General features: G+C 50.8%; 1 protein-coding gene across 1 annotated transcript; it reads left to right on the top strand.

The window, feature by feature from the left end:
- Positions 1–162: 162 nt before the first annotated feature.
- On the top strand, positions 163–9,880 carry ZGPAT (zinc finger CCCH-type and G-patch domain containing). Its single transcript, XM_038750528.1, has 7 exons — positions 163–275; positions 3,718–4,485; positions 5,284–5,417; positions 6,090–6,245; positions 6,949–7,080; positions 7,325–7,727; positions 8,838–9,880. Exons 2-7 carry the CDS (start codon positions 3,872–3,874, stop codon positions 8,974–8,976), a joined length of 1,578 nt encoding a protein of 525 aa, XP_038606456.1. The 5' UTR covers positions 163–275; positions 3,718–3,871; the 3' UTR covers positions 8,977–9,880.
- Positions 9,881–10,967: the final 1,087 nt, after the last annotated feature.

The following is a 10,967-nucleotide window of genomic DNA, read 5'->3' as shown; positions in this document are numbered from 1 at the left end:
CACGCTGGGGAGCCACCTAGCCATACGTACATATGCTTGTACGTACTTATCACTCCATTTTATTTGTCCGTGTTTACTCCGTTTTATTAATATGTCTTGTTCTCTGCCTCCCCCTTCTAGGCCGTGAGCCCGCTGTTGGGTGGGTAGGTGCCAGCGCCTACTACAGTGCCCTGCACCCAGTAAGCGCCCACTAAAGACGATGGAATGAATGAAGGAGGAGGAGGAGGTGAGGCCTGCGGGACAAGCCCGGCCTCGGAGGAGCCGCCGTTGAGGGGGTGAGTAGCGGAGATTCTGATCGATTCACCGATCGATCAGTCCTATTTATCGCGCCCTCACCAATAATAATAATAATAATGGCATTTGTTAAGCGCTTACTATGTGCAAGGCACTGTTCTAAGCGCTGGGGGTGTACAAGGTGATCAGGTTGTCCCACAGGGGGCCCGCAGTCTTCATCCCCGTTTTCCAGATCATCATCATCATCATCAATCGTATTTATTGAGCGCTTACGATGTGCAGAGCACTGTACTGAGCGCTTGGGAAGTACAAATTGGTCACTGAGGCCCAGTGAAGTGACTTGCCCAAAGTCACACAGCTGGCAAGTGGCAGAGTCAGGATTCGAACCCGCGACCTCCGACTCCAAAGTCCGTGCGCTTTCCACTGACCCACGCTGCTTCTCAGCTACTGCTTCCCAGCTCCACCACATGTCTGCTGTGTGACCTTGGGCAAGTCACTTCACTTCTCTGAGCCACAGTTCCCTCATCTGGAAAATGGGGATGAAGACCGGGAGCCCCACGAGGGACAACCTGATCACCTTGTAACCTCCCCAGCGCTTAGAACAGTGCTTTGCACATAGTAAGTGCTTAATAAATGCCATTATTATTATTATTATTATCAGGTTGTCCCACGGGGGGCCCACAGTGTTCATCCCCATTTTCCAGATGAGGTCACCGAGGCCCAGAGAAGTGAAGTGGCGTGCCCAGAGTCACACAACTGGCAAGTGGCAGAGTCAGGATTCGAACCCGCGGCCTCCGACTCCAAAGTCCGTGCTCTTTCCACTGAGCCACGCTGCTTCTCAGCTACTGCTTCCCAGCTCCACCACATGCCTGCTGTGTGACCTTGGGCATGTCACTTAACTTCTCTGAGCCTCAGTTACCTCATCTGTAAAATGGGGATGAGGACTGTGAGCCCCACGTGGGACAACCTGATCACCTTGTATCCCCCCAGCGCTTAGAACAGTGCTTTGCACATAGTAAGCACTTAAAAAATGCCATTATTATTATTATTATTACTGGGTAGCTACTGGCAGTGCTCTCCGCTTGGGAGAGGACGATTGTACCGTTCATTCATTCAATCAATCAATCAATCGTATTTATTGAGCGCTTACGTGTGCAGAGCACTGTACTAAGCGCTTGGGATGTACAAGTTGGCAACATCTAGAGATGGTCCCTACCCAACAGTGGGCTCACAGTCTAGAAGGGGGAGACAGACAACAAAACAAAACATTAACAAAATAAAATAAATAGAATAAATGTGTACAAATTAAATAGAGTAATAAATACGTACAAACGTATATAGAGGTTATATATTATACCAGTTATTCTTTCAGCCTTCCCAGACTGAGCCCCCTCCTTCCTCTCCCCCCTCCGCCTTACCTCCTTCCCCTCCCCACAGCACCTGTGTATATGTATATATGTTCGTACATTTTTATTACTCTGTTTATTTTACTTGTACATACTTATTCTATTTTATTTGGTTTATATGTTTTGTTTTGTTGTCTTTCTCCCCCTTCTAGACTGTGAGCTCGCTGTTGCGTAGGGACCGTCTTTATATGTTGCAAACTTGTACTGCCCAAGCGATTAGTACAGTGCTCTGCACACAGTAAGCGCTCAATAAATACGATTGAATGAATCGTATTTATTGCGTGCTTACTGTGGGCAGAGCGCTGTACTGAGCGCTTGGGAGAGGATGATTATACCAGAGTCATTCTTTCAATTGTATTTATTGCGCGTTTACTGTGGGCAGAGTGCTGTCCTGAGCGCTTGGGAGAGGACGATTATACCAGATTCATTCTTTCAGTAGTATTTATTGCGCTTACTGTGGGTTGGGCACTGTACTGAGCGCTTGGGGGAGGACAATTATAACATATTCATTCAGTCGTATTTATTGCGTGCTTACTGTGGGCAGAGCGCTGTATTGACTGCATGGGAGAGGACGATTATGCCAGAGTCATTCTTTCAATCGTATTTATTGTGCCTTTATTGTGGACAGAGCGCTGTACTGAGCGCTTGGGAGAGGACGATTATACCAGAGTCATTCTTTCAATCGTATTTATTGCACACTTACTGTGGGCAGAGCGCTGTACTGAACGCTTGGGAGAGGACAGTTATACCAGATTCATTCAATCGTATTTATTGCATGCTTACTGTGGGCAGAGCACTGTACTGAGCGCTTGGGAGAGGACAGTTATAACAGATTCACTCAGTCGTATTTATTGAGCGCTTACAGTGGGCAGAGCACTGTACTGAGCACTTGGGAGATGACAATTATACCAGATTAATTCTTTCAATCGTAGATGGAATGAATGAATGAATGTATTGCGTGCCTACTGTGGGCAGAGCACTGTACTAAGCGCTTGGGAGAGGATAATTATAACAAATTCATTCAGTCAATTTGAGTGAGCGCTTACTGTGTACAGAGCACTCTACTAAGCGCTTGGAAAGTACAATTTGGCAACAGAGACAGTCCCTACCCAACACCGGGCTCACTTAGGGACAGTGATGAAATGGGGCTGGGGTTGTGGGCAGGAATGTGTCTGTTTGTTGTTATAGTGCACTCTCCTAAGCGCTTAGTACAGTGCTTTACGCAGTAAGGGCTCAATAAATAAGATTGAATGAACCCCCAGCCCCTCCGCCGGGGAAATGGAACAGTGACAGTATGTTCTTTTTAATGCTGTTCGTTAGGCGCATCTTATGTGCCAGACACTGCACTAATCACTGGGGTAGGTAGAAGATAATCAGGTTGGACACAGTCTACGTCCCACATGGGGCTTACAATAGATGCCTCTTCCTCCCCTGACTTCCACACTATGGTCCTCCGTCTTGGGCGTTCATTAGCCGCCTGCCACCTCCCACTTCACCCTCCTCTCCCCGGGCCGCTGAACTCACCAGAGCTGCCTTTGCTTGCGGTCGTTTGCCCTTTCCCCCTACAGCTACTCTTATCGTTGTCATCATTAAAAGTATTTATGGGACGCCTACCTCGTGCAGAGCACTGGGCTAAGCGCCTGGCAAGACTAAAGTAAAAATAGAAGGCTCAGGCCTGCCCCTTTGGAGTTTTCACTCTCTCGGGCAGCAGGCAGATACAGTGTACATATAATGGCATAAATAGAAAAATAAATAGAGCTGGTAGCAGAATTGAGCAGAAAAAAGAATAAACCTGTATATCCATAGGTGGTAAAGACTGCTGATGTGAGGTGGGGATTAGTCAAGGAAAGCATCCTGGAGGGGGGATGACAATGGAGAAGATTGTGAGCCCCATGTGGGACAGGGGTTGTGTCCAACACGATTTGCTTGTATCCACCCCAGCACTTAGCGCAGTGCCTGGCACATTCTAAGCACTTAACAGATATAGCCAATATTATGATTAAAAGAGACTGGGTGCTGACGGAGGTTGTGTTTTGTCAAATTCTCCATTCTGTCTTGTCACGTTCGTTCTCCGCAGCCTGTCACCAGCGCCCTCCCCCCGACTCTCAACTGGTTGAATCGACAGTAAATAAAGGCGGGACCAGCGCAAAACCCTCTTACTCTGGCCAGCAGCCTGGAGGATGTAGTGACGTCCCATCAAGGCTGCGGGAGTGAAAGAGCCCCTCGGCAGGATGGACGAAGAAAGCTTGGAAACCGCGATCCAGACCTACCGTGCCCAGTTGCAGCAGGTGGAGCTGGCCCTGGGGGCCGGATTGGATCCCACGGAACAGTCCGACCTGATTCAGTTACAGGGGGATTTAAAGCAATTGATTGAACTGACCGAGGCTAGTCTGGTGTCCGTGAGAAAGAGCCAACTGCTGGCCACGCTCGATCCGGGCGCCTCCTCCCCAGGCCCTCCAGGAGTGGGCGGCGGAGCCGCTGCTGATGAATACGCAGCTTTTAAGTTGGCTATTAGCGAAGTCACTGGTGAATCAGAAGCTTCGGAAGCTGAGACTGCAGCCTCTCTCAAGGGAGATAGAGGGAAAGAAGAGGCAAGCTCTGGTCATGAGGAGACAGGAGAGGAGGAGGAGGAGGAAGAAGAGGAATTAAGTGGGATGAAAGTCAATGCTCCATACTACAGTTCCTGGGGAACATTGGAGTACCACAATGCCATGGTTGTGGGGACTGAACATTTGGAAGATGGCAGCTCCGGGGTCAGGGTTCTCTACCTTTACCCAACTCACAAGTCCTTGAAGCCCTGCCCATTCTTCCTGGAGGGAAAATGCCGCTTTAAGGAGAATTGCAGGTAAAGTCCCACAGGTGTTTGCAAAAGATTTGAACAATGCCAGCTTTGAATTTTCTTTGATTCTCCCAGCACATTATTAAGACACCAGAATAGGTGCTCCACTCTGTTAGTGTCTTGGTAAGAGAATTTTGAGGTTTTATATCCTTCCCAAGTCTAATTAAATAAGATAAAAAGGCACCTTTGCCTGAATTATTTGTCTATCAGGCCAAAAAATCCCATCCACCAAAAAGTTAGGGTGGAAGAGAATTTTGGGGAGCTGATATACTTTGATAATTGTCCTTTTCCAGGCCAGGTCTGTGAAGTAAGACAGTAGGTTAATGCTTTGTTCTTGTCCATGTAACCCCTGTGTCAAGTTTTTATTATGTGGGGTAAGCAGTGTTTTAGGCTGTCCAGGTAATGGTAATAATACCATATGGTTTATTTCCTTCCTGTTGAACCGATAATATTCTCATGCCTGTTATCAAGGTTGATGTAGAGACTGCTACTTCAGTCTTTGTTCAGTGCTCCACTTGGCAGAGGGGAAGAGAGTTTTGCTCTCCCCCCCACCCCTGCACTCTTCTCTCCATCTACACCTCTTGCCCTGGCAGCAAATAAAATAATGAGATAACCCCCAAAAGTAAAAAAGACAAATCCTTAAAAATCATTTCCCCCTCTCTTTGGTGAGTCCCATTGGATTATAATCTCCTGGGGGCGGGGGAAGGGTTTGTGTCATTTTGGATGAATTTCTTTAGAGCGTTTTATGCAATGGGGTGGTGCTTCATAGTATCTGCCCGACCGTTCGGAGGTCTGTCCTTGCAGGTTCTCCCACGGGCAGGTTGTGGCCGTGGACGAACTCCGCCCCTACCAGGAGCCAGACCTGAGCTCCCTACAGGTGGGCTCAGCCTGTTTGGCCAAACACCACGACGGCATCTGGTACCCGGCCAGGATCACAGGTGAGGTCCTAGGGAGTATATGATGCAGCAGCTTCTCCAGTTTGAGAAGTACTGGTGAAGAGGCTAGACGTGGTCTTCCTGGGAATGACAAAAACTAATTGAGTGCTTTTGATAACAATTGATAACCATCTCACTGTGCCTCGATCTCGGCTATCTCCCAGCCCACGTCTTGCCTCTGGCCTGGAAGGCCCTCTCTCCTCAAATCTGACAATTACTCTCCCTCCTGCCCTGCTTCATAGCCTTATTGAAGACACATCTCCTCCAAGAGGCCTTCCCAGATTAAGCCCCCCTTTCCTCTTCTCTCATTCCCTTCTATGTCTCCCTGACTTCCTCCCTCTGTTCTTCTCCCCTCCCAGACCCACAGCACTTATGTATATATGTACATACTGATGTCTGTCTCCCCTGCCAGACTGTGAGCTCGTTGCGTGCAGGGAACGTGTCTATGTTGTATTGAACTCTTCCAAATGCTCCCAAACTGGAAGTGCTGGGAAGAGATACAGGCTTTGGGTAGGTGAGGAAGGAGAAACTTGCATTGTCACACCCCAACCCTCAAATCTCCAGCCATCTCCAAAGGCAGAAAGGGCATCTTTCACCCTCGATTTTTGTTTCTTGTCCCGGCCCCAAAGCTCTGGGGCGGGCCAGGTCTAGAGCTTTTTCTTCTCCTCCCTCCAGACGTGGACAGCGGCTACTACACAGTGAAGTTCGACTCTCTCCTGCTGAAGGAGGCAGTGGTGGAAGGCGACGGCATCTTGCCCCCGCTACGCAGTGAGGAGAGCGCCTCTTCGGGGTCTGAGGATGAGGATGCGAGCGACTCGGGCTATGCCAGAGGTAGCGAGCGGAGAAGGTTGGCCTGAGGGCTTTGCCCTGGGACACTCAGCTACTAGTGGGGCTTTTCTGATAGGGAACAGCTGCAAATTAATGGCGCTACCTCCACCGGGCAGGGGGGAAGCTGATTTGTCCTCTTTCTACAAGATGGAGTCCCGTAAAGTAGGGAGGTTTCCCAAGACTTGTACGCCTCATCGCCTCACTCTTTCCCTTTGCCCCCTCACTCCCCTTCATCCGATCCCAATCCCCAGTCTGTGACCGAGTAATGGTAGTGAAACACCACAGGGCATAGAGCCCCATTCCCTGGAGTTGACCTTCCAGGGTACGATAGTTGCAAGGCCTGTATAACCTGGCTTCTTTTCACCCAGACACCCGGCATCAAGCCCAGGCAGGGACCCCAGCACATCTTCCCCCTGCCCCGGGCTGGGTTCCTTGGCTCCCTCTCATTGTTCAAGATTGTTCTGGGAGCCACAAACCCCACAGCACGTAAGGAATGCTTTGTGCCAGCCAAGTGAAAACAAAGCTGATTCTGCAGATTTTATTCCCCATAAACTGGGAGCTGCAGAAACTAGCAACCTGGGTTGGTCCCCTGTTTACAGTTTGCTAAGAGATGTGTGTGCACACATGCGTGTGCGTCCGTTGGACCGTCCGTCTATGGGGCTTGCTCTCACCAGCCCAACTGACCAGCTTCTTTCCGTCTCAACAGTGTTTGAGTCAGAACCCTCGGAGGGCGGCGATTGGGCCCCGGCCTGCAGTTCTTCTTTTGCGGGCTGGGAGGCCCATACCCGAGGCATCGGCTCCAAACTCCTCGCACGGATGGGCTATGAATTCGGAAAAGGTAAACCCTCCGCAACATCTGGGGCCTCGAGTCTCCACTAGCCTTCCCAAGTAGTGGAGGACGAGAGAGGTCTTTTGAGAAGCAGTGGGAGCTTCCCGGAGAGATCAGGGATGTCACGCCGTTAACGATTCTCTAGAACGTTTGTGGAGGTGTATCCGTCCCTCCACCGGAGTTGGGGACAAGGGAGATGGGGACATCACGGCAGTTTACATTTTCTCAGGGTGTGTTTCTGTTTCCCCACCAGGGTTGGGGAAGAATGCAGAGGGTCGGGTGGAACCCGTCCACGCCGTGGTACTGCCGAAAGGGAAATCCTTGGATCAGTGCGCAGACATCCTTCAGAAGAAGACAAGGAGCAAGCCCGATGCAGGCAAGGCCAGAATATGTCAAGGGAAGGGGAAAGGGGCCAGGCGACGTCCCTCCACCCACAACGTATTTGACTTCCTGAATGAAAAGCTCCAGAGCCAGGGCCCCAGGGAGAAGAACGAACAGAGAGCCATTCCCGAGAGGAATGGCAAGGAGATCTACCACGCCAGCAAGAGCACCAAACGGGCCCTGAGCGTCCGGCTCTTCCAGACCCTGGAAAAGATCGAGCAAACCCAGAGGGATATCCGCGGCATCCAGGAGGCCCTGGCCCGCAACGTGGGCCGGTATGGAGCGGGCTGGCCTGGGGCGGGTTAGCCCAGAGGGAGCTAGGGCTCCCGGGGGGAGGCTGGGTGGGTCCGGGAGGCAAGCTAGGGAGGAAGGAGCAGTTCTCTCTTTTCCGTGCAACTTCCACATGAGCTGAGGAATTCCCTAGCAGGATTGGCGGCAGCCCTGCCCTAGGCGTAGAGTCATCCGGAATGCAGGACCTGGGGTTTGGCTCAGGCTAGTGGAAAAGACCACGGGCCTGGGAACCAGAAGGACCTGGTTTCTAATTTCGGTTCCGCCACTTGTCTGCTGTGTGACCTTGGACACTTCTCTGTGCCCCAGTTATCCCATCTGTAAAATGGGGATTGAGACCGTGAGTCCCATGTGGGACACAAGACTGTGTCCAACCTGATTAAGGGAAGCAGCCTGGCATAGTGGATAGGTCCTTGGGAGTCAGAAGGTCATGGGTTCTAATCCCGGATCCACCACTTGTCTTCTGTGTGGCCTTGGGCAAGTCACTTCACTTCTCTGGACCTCAGTTACCTCATCTTTAAAATGGGGATTGAGGCTGGAGCAGGGACTGTGTCCAACCCAATTGGCTTGTATGCACCCCAGCCTTAGTACAGTCCTTGAAACATGGTAAGCATTTAATAAATACCATTAGCTTGTATCTACCCCAGTGCTTAGTACAGAACCTGGCAGAGAGTAAGTGCTTAACAAATACCGTTAAAAAAAAAAATGAAAAGCACAGATCTTGGAGTCAGAGGACCTGAGTCCTACTTCTGGCTCTGCCACACGACCGCTGTCTGACCGTGGGCAAGTCACTTAACTTCACCTTGTATCCCCCCAGCGCTTAGAACAGTGCTTCGCACATAGTAAGCGCTTAACAAATACCGCCGTTATTATTATTTTCTGCGCTTCAGTTTCCTCATCGGTGAAATGGGGATTAAACCCTACTCCCTCCTACTTAAGACTGTGAGCCCCATGTGGGATGAACTTAGATCAGCGCCTGGCACATAGAAAGCGCTTACCAAGTACCGTAATTATTAGTAGTGGTAGTACCTCAGTAGGGCAGCTTGCTGTGAGGGCCTGTTCTCAGGAACTGTCTTGACTCTGTGGTCTCTCCCCAGGCACAGCGTGGCCACAGCCCAGCTTGAAGAGAAGCTGGCCGGAGCCCAGAGGCAGCTGGGGCAGCTGAGGGCCCAGGAAGCCAGCCTGCAGCGGGACCAGAAGAAGGCAGATACCCACAAGAAGATGACCGAGTTCTAGCCCTTACAGAGGTCCCCGGGCCTCCGCATCTCCATCAAGAGCAGGTGTGGTCCAGGTCCCGGAGCGGCCATGTCCAGCCTCAGCCCACCCAGGGTGGGGCCGAAGTCCCCGATCATCCTTTCAGCCTCTGGAAGCCCCAGGCCCCCGTGTCCGTCCACTCCAGGGTAGACCCCACCAAAGCCGGGCCTGAGCCCAGAAGGTGGGAAACGGGACTCGGTTCCTTCAGTGGCTTCTCGCCCTTGATTTCCTGTTCCTTGGGGCTGGGTATCCCCTCCTTCGAGGTTGCAGGGGGAAAAGAAGCAGGGGCTATCCTCTACCTGCCTCTCGGGGGGAGTCAGAGGGGGCCCTGAGGGCCGGGAGATGACCAAGTGGGCACAGAGGAGGAGGTGGCCAGAGCTGGGCTGGTGGAAAGTAGGTGATACTTCCCAAGGGGCTGACCAGAACGCAGAGAGCCAACCCGCCCGGGCCCTCTCAGCCAGAGCCCGGCTCCGTCTTGGCCGATTCTGGTACTCCTCACGAGTACCTGGAGCAGAGGGAGCGCCTTGACCGCTGAGAAATTCAGTGCCTGATCCTGGAGGGTCAAACAGCTCTTCCCGCCTCGCCCTCCCACCTCTCCACTCTACCTCCTAACCCCAAGGATTCTCCTGCCAGCAGCTGGTCCGAGGCAGAAAGCCGAGCCAGAAAACCCCCTCCTGGCAGAGTGCCTCGTAGGGGGCCGCTGGGCATCTCCACTCTCTCCCTAAAGACCACTGGCGGATCGAGGCGGGCCCATGAGAGGATGGAATGGTAAGGCGCTGCAGCCTCTGACTGACTCCGAGGACGACCCAGCAGGGGAGACCCCATTTGGTCGACCAAGTCTTAGAGCTGTTTTTTAAGAAAAGAAATTAAAGCGACTTTGTCCATCTGTGTCTTTCAGTGGAGACTTTTGCTGTCCCATTGGGTGGGGGGTGGCCATGGCCCCAGTACTGCTCTGGATTTACCCCGGCACCTAGTACAGCGCTTGACACAAAGTAAGTGCTTAACAAATACCATTGCCATTATTGTTGTTGTGATTATTGTTATCCCGTGTCTTTGGCGCTTCTCAGGCACAGCTTCATTATTTCTGGAGTTCAAAGACAGGAGGTGGGGATCTCTAGGGGGCGGGGCCAGAAAAGCAACAGAGGAAGCTTGATCAATCAATTGATCGTATTTATTGAGCGCTTACTCTGTGCGCAGAGCACTGTACTAAGCGCTTGGGAAGTACAAGTTGGCAACATATAGAGAGTCCCTATCCAACAGTGGGCTCACAGTCTAGAAGGGGGAGACAGACAGCTAAACAAAACATACTAACCAAATAAAATCAATAGAGTAGTAAATACGCACAAAATAAATAAATAAATAAATAATTGATTAGTGAATAAATAAATAAATAAATAAATACATGCAGCTCCGTAAAGGAAAGGGGTACCTCAGTGTCGTCTATCTCATCACTCAGGCCCTGCCTCTGGCCCCGAATGCCCTCCCTCCTCAAGTCCAACAGACCATGATTTCTCTCCCACCTTCAAGGTCAGAAAAAAAAGAAATCACCTCCTCCAAGAAGCCTCCCCTGATTAAGTCCTCATATCAATCAATCAATCGTATTTATTGAGCGCTTACTGTGTGCAGAGCACTGTACTAAGCGCTTGGGAAGAACAAGTTGGCAACATATAGAGATAGGAACAGAGAGACCCCAAAATACCAACAGAAATACCTAAAGTCAGGGCCAGACAGATAAGCAGTAATCATATCTTTTGAGTGTCCGCTAGACGTGTGGTACTGTACTGAGCACTTGGGAAGTAGAAAACAGAAGCAGCCTATTCTTCACCCACAAGGAACTTAAACTCCAACAGAGGGATCCAGACATCAATCAATCAATGGCATTTATTGGGTGCCTGCTATATGCAGAGCACTGTACTCTGCACTTGGGAGAGTACAACAGTAAAATGTTAGAATATTTACAGATAGTGTAAGCA

Source organism: Tachyglossus aculeatus, chromosome 8, assembly GCF_015852505.1.
Source record: "Tachyglossus aculeatus isolate mTacAcu1 chromosome 8, mTacAcu1.pri, whole genome shotgun sequence".
Classification (NCBI taxonomy): domain Eukaryota; kingdom Metazoa; phylum Chordata; class Mammalia; order Monotremata; family Tachyglossidae; genus Tachyglossus; species Tachyglossus aculeatus.
This window is presented reverse-complemented; position numbering and strand designations above follow the sequence as displayed.

Bases quoted from the DNA above. Each gene is read 5' to 3' on its own strand.
- ZGPAT (XM_038750528.1), top strand. From the start codon at position 3,872: ATGGACGAAGAAAGCTTGGAAACCGCGATCCAGACCTACCGTGCCCAG. The intron at 5,418-6,089 runs GTGAGGTCCTAG...TCCTCCCTCCAG, and splicing joins GTACCCGGCCAGGATCACAG to ACGTGGACAGCGGCTACTAC. The intron at 6,246-6,948 runs GTAGCGAGCGGA...CCGTCTCAACAG, and splicing joins CGACTCGGGCTATGCCAGAG to TGTTTGAGTCAGAACCCTCG.